Source organism: Nycticebus coucang, chromosome 7, assembly GCF_027406575.1.
Source record: "Nycticebus coucang isolate mNycCou1 chromosome 7, mNycCou1.pri, whole genome shotgun sequence".
NCBI lineage: Eukaryota > Metazoa > Chordata > Mammalia > Primates > Lorisidae > Nycticebus > Nycticebus coucang.
The window spans coordinates 133,963,973-133,982,785 of record NC_069786.1 but is presented as its reverse complement, the minus strand read 5'-3'; the positions used below and the strand labels follow the sequence as shown (position 1 = coordinate 133,982,785).

General features: G+C 52.3%; 1 protein-coding gene across 3 annotated transcripts in view; it reads right to left on the bottom strand.

The window, feature by feature from the left end:
- The window catches only part of MLPH (melanophilin), a 49,737-nt gene that overhangs the window by 13,279 nt on the left and 17,645 nt on the right, over positions 1-18,813 (bottom strand). For all 3 annotated transcript variants that reach the window (XM_053597180.1, XM_053597182.1, XM_053597181.1), the window contains exons 3-8: positions 12,048-12,269; positions 11,591-11,703; positions 8,140-8,243; positions 6,969-7,088; positions 5,411-5,615; positions 3,769-3,908 (exon numbers count right to left, since the gene is read on the bottom strand). In XM_053597180.1, coding sequence (XP_053453155.1) covers positions 3,769-3,908; positions 5,411-5,615; positions 6,969-7,088; positions 8,140-8,243; positions 11,591-11,703; positions 12,048-12,269 — 904 coding nt within the window. The remainder of the gene's footprint in view (positions 1-3,768; positions 3,909-5,410; positions 5,616-6,968; positions 7,089-8,139; positions 8,244-11,590; positions 11,704-12,047; positions 12,270-18,813) is intronic.

The window sequence follows — 18,813 nt, the reverse complement described above, 5'->3', positions numbered from 1 at the left end:
AGATCATTTAATTTTCTGTTCGAATGAAGCCCATTTAGACAGATCAACAGGCCTCACTGCCGGGGGCCTCCCAGAGTGAATAGCAAGAGGCTAATCAGACCCTTTATCTGGGGTGCTGTTTTATAAGATTCTACTTTTCTGATAAAGTTCAAAAATCAGAGTCTCCTTGGAGGCCTTCATGGATGAAAAGAACCACTTTGAAGTTTGGCCTGTAAACTCTGCTGGAAGCAAAACTTTCTCTCGGAGTAAATGGGCCACAGAAACCCCAGGGCAGGAGGCGCCCAGTGCCTGTCGGGCAGGGTCAGTGGGGCCCAGGGGAATAGTGGAAGGTGGTGGGCCTCTGTCAGAGCAGCGTTGGCTCTGGAACCATGAGAAGAGTAATTTCTGTTCATTGCAAATTGCCCAGTCTGTGGCAGAGAGCACAGAATGGACCCACACAGGAACTGATCACCATTCTCAAAGACAGTGCAGAAGTGGACCCCACCCATCTCTGACGGCCGGGACCCCAGAGGCTTTGGGCCAATGGAGTCACCTCAACCCCATGACATACCCTGGGGAGGTTGTTATGTCTCATGCCCTCCGAGCCTATGGGGGTGGAGTGGTGGCATTGTGACTGGGTGGCCCGCATAGAGCAATGACCCTGCTGGTCTGCAATGGGAGCCACCTGCCACCTGCTCTCAGAGCTCCAGGTCATATGCTGCAAAACCTCCATAGTCCTCCCTGTCACACCTCAATTTCCTTTAGAGGGGAACTGCAGGGCCCTTTTTCCTGGCCCAGCTGCTGGTGTCACCATAGTGAAGGGAGGCCCGGCAGAGTTCTCCGGGCAGGTCAACAGGCACCCCCTGTTCAGCTCAGAGACCTGCAGCAGCAGGAGAGGAAGTGCAGCCAGAGCACCTGGCTTATTCCTCTCATCAGGACACCAGTTCCCACCACCTCGAAAGCACCAGATTCCCAAGAAGTGGAAGGAAAACAAAGGCCACTACACATGACAGGGCCCGGGAAGGTCACCTGTGACACCGAGGATTCTGGAAGACCAAACAAAAGTTGGAAGTGGCAGTGAGGGAGAAGGGGAGGGCAGGACAGATTCGGCAGGAGAGGTGCCAGACCCAGGCAGATGAAGACCCCAACGCTGAAGGGCTATGCAGTGTCATCACAGCCAGATGAGGACCCCAACGCTGAAGGGCTATGGGGTCATCAGTGTCATCATAGGGCACAGCTATTGCCACAGCTGACACTGATCACCACGGAAGGCGTCAGTTAATACATGATGGTGATCAAATACAAGTCATTAGCTAGTGAGAGCCCTGGGTCACTCGTGGGCTGGGAGGTGCCCTAAAGTAGCTGAGAGTACAACTTCCTCATCCCTTGAGTCACCAGACTCTTGAGTCACCCAAAGTCCATTAGCTTCCAGACTGAGACACGAGAAATCAATTCTCTGGTTTTCTTCCTCGCCCGCAGAGGCGTCTTTCCTGCCATATCTCACGGTGCTCACCTTGTTTGCAAGGAGGGAAATGACACTTGTGAGCGTGAAGGTGCCTCTTGCTGCTCGGAAGGTGATGAGTGCCATCGTCCTGGCAGTGAGAGCTTGAGTGGGCAAATCCGCCTGCAGAACAGGGTGAGCTGACAAATGTCCATGTGAGGACTTCGATCAGGCCTGAACCACGCCTCGAGTGACACCTCCAGTCACATTTGGAGTCCAGAGAGACAGCAGTCAATACTCAGTCAGTTTTAGAGCAAAAAGTCCTGGAATGATTTCCAAAATTGCTGTGCTAAGAAAGGATCTTTCTAAAATCCTTGTGCTCATTTTTGGCAGATAACTTCTCTGGGCTCAGAAGCAAAGTGATAGGAAGTTCAGACTGTCATATACATGAAGGGTCGTCCCTGGGGAATAGCATTGGGACGGATTTCCCACGGTGTGAGAGTTCCAAAAAGCCCGGGGTCCATGGGCACCTTGGTGCCTGATGCCCCAGCTGGTCCAGTGACTGCCGTGATGCGCCCAGAACTGTGGCTGTGGAGGTGGGCAACTCTCCTTTCCAGGGGCTCTTGTGAACAGAGGGGTGAGGTCACAGAGTGTTCCCCCTCCCCTTGCCTGCCCCTCCAATCTCCATCCTGAACCATGCCAGCCCCAGCCACACACGGACTGCCCCTCTGTTCCCTGGGCCAGGCCTCTCCTGAGTGTACTCAGCATGGCTTTTCTTCTTTCTATCTACAGCCAAAGCCTATGGGGCTCTTGAAGGGAAGCTCCACAGCAGCATCCCCATCCCCTGGAGGAGCTCTGTGCCCCGTGTCCATGTGTGGATGGAACTGGACCTGCACCAGCTCCTAGAATGCGAAGCCACGGTCTGGTCTCCATTGAGAGCAGCCCTACTCACCCCTCCTTGGGTTTCAGGCCTCTGACTCATCAGTTACAAATCCACTCCCAATCCTGGGACTTCACTGCTGCCAGTCAAGGCCATAATACCGGGGACCTTAGTGGGCCTGGGTCACTGATCACAAAGCTCTCAGACAAAACAATACCGTCTTTCCCCCAGTAAAACATACTTGCTCATGTGGAAATCAGACTTCTGTAAACAGAGTAATCATGGTTTAAATGCACCGAGGGGATCTTTGGTGCTTAAAGGAATGTTGTGATGAATTATGTCATAAATCGGTGTCTATAATGTGAGTCTCACTAATTTAACCAGAGTTAAGTATTCTAAATAGAATTTTCTTCAAGCCCGTATAAAACCTGTCAAGAGTTTTACATACATGGTAAGATCATTTCCTCCTCTTGTAAAAGACATAATACTTTATAAGATGTAAATTCTCATGAAAAGGAATGAAGTGTCCACACACGCTGTGACACGGATGAACCTCGAAACGTCATGCTCGGTAAGGGACGCCGGCCATGAGAGCTCACCTGTCCTTCTGTGGTTCCGTTAACAGGAAATGTCCAGAATAGACAAATCCATGGAGACAGAGGAGGACAGGTGGTTGTTCCAGGCTGGGTGGAGAGGAGATTGGTAAGGAACCCTGATGGGTCTGGGGGGTCATTCTGGGGTGATAAAGTTGCTTTGGAATTAGATCGAGGCAGTGGCTGCACAGCCTGGTGGACGTACTGTCAATGAATTGCATACTTTAAGATCAATATTTCTTTTACCCTTAAAGATTATTTGTTTTCTCCTAAAGTCTATGAAATGTGTATTAGTTTCTGTCTTTGAAAACATTTTTTAATTGTAAAATATACATAACAAAAAAATTCCCCTTTCAACCATTTTATAGGGGTGTTAAGTGAATTCACATTACCAGAACCATCACCACCGTCCACTTCCGGAACTCTTTTCATCTTGCAAAGCTGAAATTCTGTGGCATTAAACTCTAACGCCCCACATGCTCCCCCAGGTCCAGCCTCTCTACTCTGTCTCTACCAATGTGGCCACTGCAGGTGCCTCACGTAAGTGGAATCACACATCTGTCCTTTTGACACTGGCTTAATGTTACTACAAACATGGACCTACACATCTCTTTGGGTCCCTGTTCTTAATGTTTTTAGGGTTTATACCAGTAACATATGCTGGATCATATGTTAACTCCGGTTTTAGCTTTTTTTAGGAACTGCCACATTACAATAGTTGATCCATCATGTGAATTCACTTCAATAAAATGTCTCTATGAAGTAAGCTTGTGCAATTTTATAGTTTGAAAATAGCGAAAGCTTTAACTTCTACAAAGTGACTTGGTGGGAAGGTAGAAGAGGTGACCAGACAAAATTCTTTTAGCTGCCATTACCTGACTCTGGGATGACGTCTGGCCTCGCCTTTTGGAGTGGAGGGAGGTGGCCCTGTGAGCCTGGATGCTGTCTTCATCAGAGGTGTCCACGTCGGCCAGGTACTGGGGGGGCAGCCGCTCGCTCCCCGGGATGTGCATCCCTTTGGAGAAAGAGCAGTTGGAGTGAAAGCTGGAAGCTGGTGGACATGAGTTGTCCAGTAAAGAAAAATGAGAGCTCACAGCAAGTGGAGACATAATGGTGCTCCTGTGAGGCTGTGGGGCTGGGAATCTGAAGTCACAGTAAGAACAGAGCAGGTTCCACGTCCCCCACAAATATCTTCAGGATAAAAGAGACCTGAGCTCCGGGTGAGTCCACAGCCCCGCAGCACTGCCATGTCAGCCTGGGAGACCCTGTGCTGAGGGCACAATGAGACCCTGTGGAGCTCCCCACTGGTTAGCCAAAAAAGGTGTGTGGGTTTAGCTGCTAAACTTGTGAGATTTGTCACCGAGCAGCAGTCAGCAGATACAGCCTCTCATTTCATCCCTACAACAGCGGGGTTATGACCTAAATCACGGAAAGGAGGAAGGACGAAGCTGAGGCACAGTGAGGTTAGGTGGTCTGATGCAGGGCACACTGTGTTCATGATGCATCAGCTCTGCAGATGGACTCCCCCACCCCCCACGGAGGAGGGGACACCACTGCCCACCAAGCTGCAGGGCCTCCTTTCTCACACCTTCACTCCGAGAAACTCCCAACTCAAGAGATGTTGATATGTGAAAAAACCACGTGTGAGAATCAGCACAACAGGCTGGCAGAGCCGGCTCTAGACTTGGGCTGCCCGGCTCCAGGGTGCCCTCCTGGGCTTCTCCCTCCCCCAGCTGCCTCTCACCGTGTGCTCTGGGGACTGGAGGTCACAGGAGGAACTAGAAAGGCTTTCGGGTGTTGATCCTCAGACTCGTCAATGTGGAAAGGAAAGCCCTACCTTTCCTCTAAAGCCCCCGAGATTCTGACCAGGGCTAGGACCAGGAGGTTATGGTCCTGCAACATGGGGAACAGGGATTTCAGCAGATGCTGTGGCCCTGTGGTGTCCCCAGCTCTGTGGGGAGGCTGGCTGCTCCTGGATCTTGTAGCTCCCACCTTAATAGGGCGCCTGAACTCTTGAACTGCGCGTCCGCTCTCCCTTGGGCCCAGGAAAAGACAGAGATTCAGGGATTTCATTTTGAAGCAAAACTGTCTGATAACAATATTAAGTTGAACAAATTTTAGTTCTCATCTCTTAAAGATCTCCAGATTAACAGCCTGGAGCCGACAGTGGGGTGGGGTGGTGGTGCCCAGGCAGGACTCACTCTGTTGGTGCCCTGGCCCCAAGTGCAGGGATAGACTCCACAGTCAGGATGGCTGGCCAGGTGAACAGGGGTCCTAGTCATTGGGGAAACCTGCCTGTCCCTACCCCAGGTCAGTGGCAGTGAGGCACCCAGCCCAGGGAGAGCAGCTGGCCATGGCTTTTGCTAAGATTGACTACACCAGACAGTCACGGTGAAGAAAGGAGATCTTCTAAATCAGCCAGTGTGTCTGCACAGAGCAGAGGGGTGCTGTGGGCTTCCCCTCAATCCACTCTCCCATGCAGGGGCCCTCTGGAAGACACTGGCCAAGGGCACCCACCTGGTGCAGCAACAATCCCCAGGGCCATCCTGTGAGGGTCTCCAGGCAGGCAGGGCTCAGCCAGGGCATCCTGTCCGGACGGGGAGAGACTGTCCAGCTGCTCTTCTGGGTGGGAGTGGCACCCAGAGGCCACTGTGCCAGCCTTGTCCAGGCCCACAGCCATCTGGGGGGTCGCCTCCCCTAAGCCGGGCTCATCTGTGAGGGACTGAGCACAGGGGGCCATTCCTTGGAACGTGGCTCTTTCCAATCCACGTCTGGAAGTTTCATGGCCACTCGACTAACCCAGTCCTATATCCCCATCCACTCTGGCCTCTGGCAACTCAGCTGTCTTTAATTTCAAACCCATACTGAAAGCATTTGCCACCCACTGTGCAAGGTTGGGGTTCCCAGTGATGCCTGAGCCAGGCACCATACAGGGGGCTGAAACTTTCCCGAGGCAGCCCCCGGGGCTCAGGCTCCTGCAGAGACCCAGAGCCTGAGGACGTGGGCAGGGAAGTTACTTTGGGGGCTGCATTGTTCCTCAATCTGTACACCTTAATCCTCAGAGGTGGAAAGTAACAGTCGGCGGGGGCAGGGCTCCCTCTAGGCTCTTTTCCTGCAATCCAGACAGCCCTCTGGGTGTGCGATCTCTCTGTACCTGGTCACTGTCTCCAAGGAAATGAGGTACCGAGGGCTTCAAGAGGACCCCACAAAGCCCTGGCTCAACTATGGGTAGGTGGGGGCAGGAGGTGGTAGGAAGGTGAACTCCAGGCCTTCAGGGACAGCGGAGCCTGTGGCCTCTCCTCCCTCAGGTTGGCAGACAGCCAGGGTGGACCCAGCCCCACCCCTGCTCTGGCCTGGCACTGCTGAGGACCCTGGGAGCTGGCGTTTGGGGCTCACTGTGAAGCCGGCATTGGCACTGCTTCTCGGTGACCCACTTGCTCCCAGGCCTGTGCCCATAGCTCCCTGTACTGCCTGCCTGGTGTCCCGTGCCTGCCAGGCACAGCATCTAGCCCAGAAAACACTCCTGTGAGGCAGAAATGATCGCCCTTGTCGAGGTGAGGGAAGGGAGCCTCTGAGAGGTTTCTGGAACAAGGCCACACGGTGAGCACAGTGGCCACACATCCTGGGTCACATGTATGGCCCTGTGGGCATCCTGTGTCAAATGGCATCATTAGTAGCTCCCTCTTTCACTCACAAGACTGTCCTGGTTTGGACAATGAAGTTTATGATCTTTGAACCGTAAGACGGAGAGGCCCTGTCCTGCCCCACGGTGGGTGCCATTCCCTGTCCCGTGCACCTGAGTTCTGGGGTTTGCCTTATTCTTGTGCCAAGCACCGACCCCTTTTCCTGGGCCCCTGACTCCCCTGCCAGCCTTAGGGCCCTACCCTGTCCCCTACTTCTCACAGCTGTCTGCTCCGCCTCTACAGACACGCTGGTCCTGCCAGAGGTGAACTTTCTGGATCCTGTCCTCCTACTGCCCCACTCCAGGTCACACCCTGGTGTAGCCACACGGCCGCAGACGCTGCTTCTCATTGTGCTGCCTGCCCGGGGTCTGAGTCCACAAGAGCCCACTGACCTGCAGGCTGTCCGTGGCCGTGGGGAAGGAGGATGGGCTCAGGGGGCGGCCTGGAGGCTGAGTGGAGTCGTCCGAGTCTGCCTCGAAGTCCAGGGCATGGAAGGACAGGAGGCGCTTTTTCTTAGGAGACACAAGATGGGACAAGACCTGAGTCAGGGTCAGCTTGACCGGGAGGATGGGACCCCTCAGCTCCCCACCGCTCACTCAGCCCACAGGCAGAGTCCCTATGGGGCTCATCCTCCCGTGACTGGGTTCTGCGTCTTCAGGACCTTGGCTGAGTAAAGCAGCACTGAGCTGCACCACTGAGCACAGGGCATGCAGGTCCCAGAGCCAGCAGGATTCCTGGAGGGCTAGGCAAGAGGTGTGGTGGTCGAGGGGTCAGAGGTGGGTGAGGTCTCCAGAGTTCCACGTTCTTTAGATACAAGAGCAACATTTGGTTCTAAATCCCTCCCTTGTCGTAATTCTTTGCATCCTTTGAACTTATCTGTCATGGAGGGAATATCCCAGGCACTAGATGGTGCTCTGGAAGCTTCAAACATGGTATGAGTCAAATCTTCCCATGCAGAAGCAGACTGCGTCCCCCAGAGCTCCCAGGTTCACTCTCGCCCACCCAGCTCTCTGCTGCGATCGGCCCCTACCTGGGAACCCTCTTATGGGGTTACCCCATTTGTCTCTACCTCAAATGAGACGTTAAACAGTAAGTGAAAGCCAGAAAGAGGCAGCAGCAGAGCAAGGCTCATGGCTGGCAAAATACCAAGGCAGAAATGTTCCCAGAGGAGAGGAGAGGGGGCCTGCTTCTCTGAAAGAAGCACAGGCTGCCTGTGCATGGGACCCTGGGAGCCCTCTGGGGCCACCACATGCCCTGGGACACCTGGCACTCATGGCACCTGGAAGTCCTCGGACTCCGGCCACATGGGCCAGGCTTCTCCAGTGGGCTTGCGCACCCCACGGCTTGTTTTGGGGTTTCTTACGGGGAAAGCAGCACCTGTCAGTGCTCAAAGACTTGACCGTCCCGCACAAGAAAGGGCAAATTCTTTGTGTTCGTGCTACTTTGTGTTCGACTCCGGGACCAGCGGAGTCGTGGAGGGAGCACAGAATGGTTCAGGTCATCAGGCCCTGAGGTTGGGGCTGGGGAAGGGAGAGGGGGAGGGGGTGGCCAGGGAAGACGTACTTTGCTGCCAAGGGGCTGGGCCTGGGCCTCTGAGTCCAGCTGTCCGTCCTCATCTGTCTGCTCACTGTCTCCACTTTTCTCTCCAGGGCTTGCCTCAGGCTCACCTGCAACAGACGCCTGCATGGCTGCGCCCAGAGACAGCCGGGCTGTCTAGCCCCCTGCCCGTACACCAACCACCCTCCCAGCTGCCCCTCCACCCATTCTCCATCCATCTCCACCCACCCAGGCAAGGTCCTAGGCTGGCCTTTCAAAGACTGACCCAAACGTCAGTCAGAGCTGGTCCAAGTTACAGCAAGAAATTTGCCCTCTGCAGGTCTGGCCACATGACAGGATCCCCCTATGTCTACTAACTACTGTACTTGGGAAGTCAGGAGACCCTGGAACTATGGGGGTGAATGGGGCCTAGAGCCAGGGATGAACTGCCTCACCCACAGCCCCGGTCGGGGCCACTCACTCTTTGCCTCCAGGGCCCCTTCCTTACCCTGAGCACCAGGCCTGGCCTCCCACACCATGGCCCTGTGTCTTCCTCTCTCTTCCCATTCATACTGGTCAGGCCTATGCTCCATTCCCTTAGATGATTCCCGAAAGTGAGGTAGTAAACAGATCCCAGTGTTTTAGGGCTAGAAGGCCCCAGGCCATCGCCTTCCTATTCTAGGGGCCACAAGGGGAACAGCTAGCACCACGGAGGTCAGGTCCTTGGGGCCCAAACAGGCATAGTTGCCACTGGACTCCCTTGCCCTCTGTGCCTTTGGGGGGCTCAGGTATGAGTGAGCAGGATAGCTGGATCACTGGGGTGGTGACAGGCTGCACAGGACTGCCATGCAGTGACAGCGTTAAGCCACTGTCTTGGGGCTGCAGACCTACCTGTACCCCACATCCACCTGCATGTTCCTGCCCCATGATGACCATGAAGAGAGAAGCATCCCAGGATCTCCAGGGTCCTGTTGGTTCCATCGCCCCACTGGGGCGTGTGTGTGGGCACACTAAGCTAGCTATCCCATCAAGCCGTGCTCAAAAACTCAAAGGATTTCCCATATTCTTGATGTGGGAAAGAGACTTTCTGACCACTCTTGATAGAGAAGAGACAGCAAAAATAAAACCATCTGTGCACAAAGGATGAGTGAAAGATGCTGGGCAAACCCACGAGCAGAGGGGAGCACGGAGGAGGAGGAGGAGGAGGAGGACAGTATTCTCAGGAGGCAGGGCCCCGCCCAGGGCGTGGCTTCCACAGTGCTGTCCTGCAGACAGGACTTGGACAGCAGCTGGTGCTCTGAAGGGCTACTTAGGGAAGACCCCAGTGATTCACCCGCCCACTGGACAAGGTCTGCATTAGGTCTTGGCTGGGCCAGGTTTCTTAAAAAAAATTTGTTTTTTGAGACTCTCACTTTGTTGCCCTGGGTAGAGTGCTGTGGCATCATAGCTCACAACAACCTCAAACTCTTGGGCTCAAGAGATTCTCTTGCCTCAGCCTCCTGAGTAGCTGAGACTATAGGCGGCTGCCACAACACCCAGCTATTTTTAGAGATGGGGTCTTGCTCTTGCTCAAGCTGGTCTTGAACCTGTGAGCTCAGGCCATCCACTCATTTTGGCCTCCCAGAGTGTTAGGATAACAGGTATGAGCCACTGTGCCCTGCCCTAAAACATTTTTTATGTATTTTATAAAATATTTACAAATTGTTCTCTATGTGTTGGCCACCTCTTTGTAAAAATTTCTAATGAATATTTTGTAAATAAAGGTACATTTAGCTACAGTTTTCCTCTGCATGGCAACTTTATGAGTGACTTTTGGGACACCCTGTATGTATACATACATATATTTTAAGATACAACTTCCCGGGATTTTGTGCTCATTACTCGCACCAGTCTTAACGTGCTGTAGTTGCAGGTGCAGGGGGACGCAGCCCCAGGATATCTCCGGGGAAGTGGGGCTGAGACCCGCACTAGCAGGGCTGGGGCAGCTGCTGCCAGCTGGGGTTCCAGGATCCACGCTGGTCTCTGCTTTGTATTTTCTGCTGCCCCACAGCGCCACCTGCTGGCCCTCGGAGGCAACAATTTCAAAATCGGCTCCTTGGGGCCCGCAGTGTTAACCTCAGTAGCTCTGCAGAGAACCTTGCGTCCTTTTTTTTTTTTTTTTTATTTCAGATTACTAGGAGGGTACAAATGTTTAGGTTACATGTTTTAATTTCTAAAGTAACGTTCAAGTTGTAGTTCAGCCCTTTCCCCGAGGGTGTGCTGAATACCCTCCCGTTGTGCACATTAGTGGTGTGTACACCTTGGAGCACTATTCAGTCTGTGTCCTGTAAATGATGTAGCTTCCTGAGCCCAGTCCAGTCCCAAGAAACTGCCTCTGGGGCTTTTTGCCCCGTTACCTGCCCTTTCCACCCTTAAGCCCAGTGGGGGCTTGAGCAAGCTCCTTCAACTGCTGGGAGACCCCTTTAGTGGCTCCCAGACGGCCAAGCAGCTGAAGGGAGGTGGGATTTGCTGCTGGGCTCCAGCCTGAGACAGAGATGACAGCCGTGAAGAAGCAGCAAGAACAGAGTGATGGCCTCTTCCTGCTTCATCAGGCACTCCCGGTCACATCCGTGTGGTGGCATGGTAATCAGTAGGGCTTTCTCTTATTCTTGAAAATCTCTTGGCTTGGAAGATTTATTATGCCTGCCTACAGCACCACCCACGAAGGAAAGACAAAGGCCACCCTGTCTTCTGCAGCTCCCAGTGGTCTCTGTCCTAAATTAAACAACATTCCCAGTGAAACCTGGAAGGCACTGAGGGGTGGCTGTGCCCAACTTCTGCCCCTTCCTATCACCTGGCTCCTTTAAGGGACAGATACAAACAGGACACTGCTCCAGAAGAGAAGCCTGGGGGAGATGCCTGGGTGGGGACTTGCGGAGCACACCCTGACCCAGAAGCACAGCCTCTGCTCTGGACACGTCCAGCTGCTAGGGCTGGGCACCGTCTCTAGGCCCTGATCCCCAGATGGGGACATCCGGAAACCCACTTAGTGGCTGTCCCAGCCTAAATGCTTGGCAGGGCTTAATGGCAGAAGCCTCAGACTCAAGCAACCAGGGCAAGGCAAGCTCTCTCCAAAACACAGCTCAGGTGTTTGCTTTCAAGTTCAAACCCAGGAGACCCTCAGACATCGTCTCATCCTTCCCTAGAAAGATGTCTCTTTCCAAATGCCTTAGAGGGAGACCATAGAGAAGAAGACTGGTTTAGTGTTAGATGAAAATACTTAGATTCAAAACACTCTAGCTACCAGCTTGTGACAGATTTCCCTAAGGCCTGATGAGCATCACACAAGGAGCCGCCAACTTCACAGAGGATGCCAGAAACAAGGACTGCCAGGGAGGTGCTGCGATCACGCGTTCAGAGGGAAGCCGCCTGATCCTGAAATACCAAACATGCCTGGGAACAAGAAGAAACCCCCTCCCCACCACCATCCACTGCTCACCTCCACCCTGCAGCCGCCCGTGCAGGGACCGGACCACTTTGGCACTCCCAAAGCGCTTGAAGCGGGCTCTGACGAGCTCATAGTACCACTCCAGAGAGCCGACCTTCACCACTCTGCAGAGAGACCAGAGCAGGCCCTTGCACTGCCGTGCTCATACATGCTCACTCACACACGCTCACACACCCTCACACTCATGCTGTCACACACACACACACACACACACACACACACACTCATACACTCACACACTAACCCACACACACACTCATGCTTGCACACATCCACACACTCACAACACACACTCACACACTTATACAGTCACAACACTACATACACGCTCACTCACACAAACAGACACACACACACACTCACGTCTGCCCTGGGTCAGCTAGCTACACTGAAGGGATACGCAAGGCCAGAAGCCATTAGGGTCACTTGACCTCAAGGCCCCGCTCACCTGGCCAGGTGGCAGGGGTCACAGAGCCAGCCCTGCTCCTCCGGGTGGGCGTGGCTGCAGCTTTTGCAGGTGAAGAGGCCACAGTCCAGACACAGCCTTTTGCTGTTCACAAGGAGGCGGTAGGGCTGCAGGCAGTGGGCGCAGTGGGTCTCGTTCAGGTGCGCGGTGTCGGAGAGCAGCTCCCTTTTAGAGCTTTCCTTCTTAATCTTGCCCTTCAATCCCCTTGGGGAAATACCAGGAAGAGATAATATATTGGACATGTTATTTATGCAACAGGCTTTACATGTGCACACGCCACACACCACACCCGGGAGCTCTCTCATGTGCAGAAAACAGCGACTCAAAGTCAGCACGGGCACCCCCCCCCAACAGGCCCTTACCATGCAGGGCCCACTCCATGCCCCACTCTCTCTCTCTGGGGGGAGACCCGTAGGTTGAGTTCAAATGGACAGTTTTGGTATGTTGAATCGAAACATTAATTTCATAGAAATGGCATTGCATTTAAGCATTTCTGTATCTGTTTACAACTGTACCGGTGTTTGGATGGCAGGTCACTGTACCCTCCCTAGCAGGGTCACGGAGTCCTGAGGGCAAAGCCAGGTGATATTTCCTTAGCAAGAAGTTCTGTGTCCTTTCCAGTAGGGGACCAAGAGTTGAGTGGATGCTCTGGGTTTGCTCTGGTAAAGCACTGCTGAAGAGGCTTGGCTTGGGGAGTTTCCAGAAATATCCAGTACCCAGAAGTCCCAGGAAAACCACAATTCTTCTAGACCATCTGGTTTTAAATTACCCGGCTTCCTGATGAACTGGCCAAATTGAACTGACTGGGAGGTATGTCCTTAGATAATAATGAACTCATTCTTTTGTTCTGGATGTCAGAGCATGTCTGCCAAAGATAATATTTTTAATTTTAGATGAGATAAAATGAATCCATTCTTAGCTACAAATTTAGGGAGACATTAGGTACCATTGTCTTCTGAAAACTCTGAAGTCCTCGTATTTTTGACAGGGACACCCCAGAGTAGGGCGTGTTGGAAGGCTTCCTCTGGTTGAAAGTGGCCCTGGCTGAACATCACTAATTTCCCATTCCAAGCTATCCATTAACATACTCACCAAGACAGACCCAAAGTAAGGCTACTGTCACAGCTTCAAAAACCAAGAAAAAAAGGGTCAAGCAGTTGTAGGAATCTGGAGAGGATGGGTAGTCTCCATAGTCTGGGCAGAGCTGCAGAGACAATGTAAAGTCTTTGCCCAGAGAAGTACCTGCAGCCACGTGGGAAGGGCCCAGCCTCCTCCACTTCCACTCTTGCCAAATACACATGGGCCAGAAAACCTCCAGGCCACCCTCTGGACCAGGACGAGCACAACAGCATCGCATCTGGGATGTGAAGTCCTCTTTTAAAAGGGCCCAGCCGGGCCAGGCAAGGTGGCTCATGCCTGTAATCCTAGCACTCTGGGAGGCTGAGGCAGGTGAATTGCTTGAGCTCACGAGTTCAAGACCAGCCTGAGCAAAAAGTGAGAGCTCGGCTCTACTAAAAATAGAAAGACTGAGGCAAGAGGATTGCTTGAACCCGAGTTGGAGGTTGCTATGAGCTATGACACCATGGCACTCTATCCAGACTGTGTCTCAAAAAAAAAAAAAGATAAATAAATAAATAAAAAGGGCCCAACGGGACAGCAGCCAGAAGTTGATAGATCTCAGGTGCCAAGACTAGAGGAAAAGGCACTTACGCTCTCTCCAGAGTCTTTAAAACGTAACTTCCTTTCTCCATCACTAGCAAACTGGAAGGGAGGGTGGAGGAGACCCTATTTGGGGATGCCTGCAGGCTGGTGGGCACATTGACCGGACCTGAAGCTTTGGGTCCCAAGGGGCTGCAGGGTGCCCTGCTCAGCACCAACACTGGTTTCTGACGTCACTCCACTGCAGGTGCGTGAGCAGGTGAAGCCCAGCATGGAGCTGCAGGAAGTCACCTTTGGGAATGAAAGACTCCTGAACGTGTTTAGTATTGGAGACAGAAGAGTTGAGACAAGTCTTACTGGTGTGCTAAAAGGGACACAGGAAGGTGGGTCCAGTCTCACTGAGGCGGGAGAAGGCTCTGCTGCCCCAGGCGGAGGGGGCTGCTTAAAATACAGAAGAGCAGGGACTGCAGTCAACAAGGGAGAGAAAATGAGCAGAATTTCCATAGTGGAATATTAATCCCAGTGACTGGGGATTCTCGAAATGCGTCCAGGGAGTTCTGCAGGTTCCCAAGATCCTCCAAGGCAATGCACAAGGTCACAGCTATTTTTATAATAATACTAAGACATCGTTTGCTTTTTCTTTGTCCTTTGATGCCTGCGCTGATGGTGCATAAGCAACAGTGGGCAAAACTCGCAGGACTTCTGGCCAACTCAAGGCAGTGGTGCCCAACTGTACCAGCTAGCACTCACGGGATCCTTCATTGAAAAGGAAAAGGAAAAAAAAAGTTCCATTTAAGTATAGCCTTGACGAAACAGTGAAAGTTATGAATCTTTTTGAACTGAGATCCCTGAGGACGTCTTTTTAGTAATCTGTGTGATGAAACTGGTGGAGCCCATAAAGCACTTCTGCTGTGTATCAAAGGATGATAGATGTCTCTGTGAAAGAAATCGGGCAAGTGTTTGGATTGTGACCTGCACTAGGAATTCTTCTCATGAAAGACTATTTTCCCTTGAAAGAACGACTAAAGATGAACTACTCTGACTTGGGGGTTTGCCAGATATTTTCTCAAAAATGGACAAAGTGAGTCTGTCACTTGGAGGAAAAGAAGTGACAGAATTTATTGTCAATGACAAACTAACACTTTCAAGCACCCAGTAGAACTTTGGAAAATATATAATCTTTGCGGAAAGTGTGGCAGCTTCCACCACTCAGAGATCTCTGACAGTTATGGGCATGTCTTTGTTGTGTGATGGAGTGTGGCAACACTGGGGAAATGGGCACATCTCAGCGAGCCAGGGTTTTCCCAATGAACAATACACGATGTCACAAAAATTACACATAAGTCGAAGAAGCAAGGCAGACCAAAGGATGTCAACGTAGCAGAAAAGGCGAAGTTCACTGATAATTGTTTCAGATCCCATTGCCAGGTTCGCAGGTAGCCGTAAGGCACAGCGTCTCTAATGCCCTAAAGTGCTCTCCCCTTTCTAACTATGTAATTGTACGAGGCTGATTTTTTTCAAATCCTTGGCTCAAGCATGTTACAACACCTTGAATGAAAAAGTGGGGTGAGCATTCAGGCGTCTTCTATAACGGCACACGTTAAAGGGATTTTCACAATCATAGAACAACGCCACTCTTCTCACTCATGTTTCTGTTTTGGAAAACTAGCTGTTTTTCATTAAAATGATATTTACATCAACATGCAAGGGAGAGAATAAATAAGCATTTTTAAACCCCCCCCCACCTCCCTGGTTTTAGTTTCTAACATTGTCGATATTGATAGATGTGACCCATGTAAGCAACGCCCTTTAAGGTCCTCAGTAATTCAAGAAAGCGAAGGCACCCTGAGGCCAAAGAGTGTAAGAACTGTGCATTCTGAAGTCAAGTTTGTTCTCTGTCCCAGCATGCAGAGGAGGAGGTGACCAGATGGCAAGGAAGAGAGAGACGGCTGCAAAGGCAGAGACAGAAAGAGCATGGGACGACGGAGTGGAAGAGGTGTGGGGTGGTGTCCTCGGAACAAGGACCCACACTGCCATCCTCCCAGTCACCTGGAGTGTCCATGCTGAGAACCGTGATGGAGGACCTGGGGCAGAATGGGGTGGGTGGGGGGAGACGTCTGCTCTCCAGGGAGGTTCTGTGTCCTCCCAGGAAAAAACGGCTATGATGGGAGGAAAACTCTCCCAGGACAGGAGGGCACCTCCAACAATGATGGGTGCGGAGGGGGAGACACGGCTGGCAGGGTGAAGAGGTCCCTCCTTGGCCCCTCTTGGGGTGGAGTCCAGATGTGAGTGCGGCGGCAGCAGTCAGGGAGCACAGCCATCCCTCCAGGCCCAACAGCACAGCTGGGAGGTGACCAGGCTAGGGGGGTGATGGGAAATCCAGCGTCCCTGTGACCCTGGACCATGCCATAGGAAGATGGCGTGAGGTGCTGAGTGGCCAGGGGCTCAGAGAGTCTGGGGTTGGTGAGAGGAGGCTGCAGTGTGTGGGTCCAGGGCTGAGATCAGGGGCTCAGTGGTGGGTGCGTCTGTATCTCAGTGTGTGGCCAAGACTGTTCACTCATGAGGAAGCTGACCTGGCCTTGCACCCTGCATCAGGGACCAGCGAGGAACCAGTGGGCAGTGCATGGAGTCCAGACACCATTAACTTTGTCATCAGGAGGGCTGGGATCCCTCCTCTGAGGCCCAGAAGCTGGCCTGGCTGAAGGCAGGAGAGAGAAGGGGCTCTGGAGGAGAAGCTGAGCTGGGGGCAGAGACCAGGGAAGAGAGCGGGGCTGGGGAGACAAGGCGCTGGCCTCGGGGTAGGAAAGAAAAGACCTGCATTTCCTTCTGGGGGTTCCTTGGGTGTCAGTGAGTTTGTGTCCCTGCCGCAGAAATCACTTAAACTCTCAAAACCAGACAAAAGAAAACGGAGTGAGTTGGATCTTCAGATTTGAAAGGGTTGCAGAAGCATAGGTGACACGAAAACAGATTGACGAGGCCACCCAGTTACAAGGATGGAGAAAAATCCCTACCAGAGTGGGGAGACAGGGCAGGCCACCTCTGAGGGGGACCATGGCTGGGCATGCAGCTTCTCTGCAAGGCTGAAGCCTCGGCACTCCTGTCCTGCTGCTGCTGTGACAGATTTCCACGAATGTCACGGCTTCACAAAACACAAATTTGTTATCTTATGTTCTGGAGGTCAGAAGTTCAACATGGGGTTCATTGAGCTAAAATCAAGGTGTCGGTAGGACTGTGACCCCTTCTGAAGTCCCTGGGGTGGACACCACATTTGCCCCTTCCTCCACCTTCGCGGCCGGCAAGGGTGGTTGGGTCTCGGCACATCTCTCTCTCATGCTCTTCTGACTGGCACTTCCTTCTCTTACAAGGCCCCTGAGATGACACTGGCCCCCAGATAATCCAGATAACCCCCCTCTGTCCAGGTCAGCTGATTAGTGGCCTTAATTGCATCAGCAACCCTAAACTCCTTCTGCCATATAACCTAACAGGCTCGTAGGGGCCAGGGATTAGGACATGGACATCTTTTGTGAGGGTGGGGGGAGCTTACTCTGCTTGCCCCGGGAGTGACACCCTCAGAGTCCCGAGGGAGGGTCTGTGAGCTGAGCTCTTACTCCCAGCCAAGTAGAACAAAGATTCTCAAATATCCACATCCCATGCCATTCCTGAGAAAACAACTTGGGGATACACCCCAGATGACTGAAACCGAACCTGAGAGTGAGTGAAAGACCCCTTGAGTCCACGCACCGAGAGACACAGTTACTGGAAGCGTGGCAGCCAGACTGCGTCCCCGGCAGAGGTAACCGTGGAGAGAAGACAGCTAGAAGGCGAGGACAGAGGCCGTTATGCGGATCTGAAATCCTGACTAGAAGAACAGGAATTAGCATGAGAGAAATAGAAACTTACAAAAGTTATTTAAGTTAATTAAGCTTAAAAAAATGAAGTTTGGTAAGTTTGGTAAACTTATTAAAGTTCTTAGAGGTTCTCCAAAAGGATACCCAGAGGGAGACAAAAGTGATGAAAAGGAAGCCGGCAGTGATGTGAGAATAGGCCTCCGAGAGAGGGAGCCTGAGAGAATCTCCGCAGCGATCTCAGACCAAAGTTAATCTCCAGCCCGTGTTGGCAGCGGATTTCCTGTTTCAACTTCTGTGTTTTCGTCTCTGCAGCAGCTTGTCAGAAATGCCAGGTGGTCCAGTGCTAAGGGGGACTTCAACTTCCTTATTATTATTATTTAAAGTTTTTCTTTTCTTTCTTTCCTTTTTTTTTTGGTTGTTGAAGCAAGCCATGGTTTGCCCGTGTCTCATCTGGGAGATGGTTCCCCGATTATCTCAGGAATTTCTGTCTGTTTGCCGAGATCACAGATGCACATTGCCACCTATTTGCCTTTCTGGGGAAGGTGGCAGGACTAATATTTGATTTGGGGGCTGTGCCCGTAGGACAGGGTGTTTCTCTGTCAGTGAGCTCCAGTCCCTACCCAAGGCATGAGTCACCCAAGTCTTGTTGTTCCTCCTGGGTTCTGGAAATATCCAGTAATTCCCACCATGACCACAGAGAGATGCAAGGCAGGACACGAACAGGCCGTGGGCACAGATGTCCGACCGCCCAGGGACAGGCTTGCTTCTCCCACTCCCTGCACCAGGTCCCCTGGGCCCAGGACGGGGGTGGGTGCCCTGGGCTCTTCTGCAGAAGGAGGGCGTTTAAAACCCGGGACTATTAACTGGGTGTTCCCTTCCAGAAGGTTTACTTTGGCTCTACTTTATATTTGTATAATATTAGAAAAAAACATGATCATCTTTCTGTACTTAAAACCTTTTTTTAAGAGACTAGGTCTTCTCATGCCCAGCGCAGTGACATGATCAAAGTTCCCAGCAACCTGAGACTACTCTTGGACTCAAGAGATCCTCCTGCCTCAGCCTCCTCAGTAGCTGGGACTACTGGTGCCCAACACCACGTCCGGTTAGTTTTTCTATTGCTGATCTCGGACTCCTGGGCTTCAGTGATCCTCCCACCTCAGTCACCCAATGTGCTGGGATTACAGGTGTCAGCCTCTGCACCCACCTTAAAACCTTTTTAAACCTATGTGATACGAATTAAT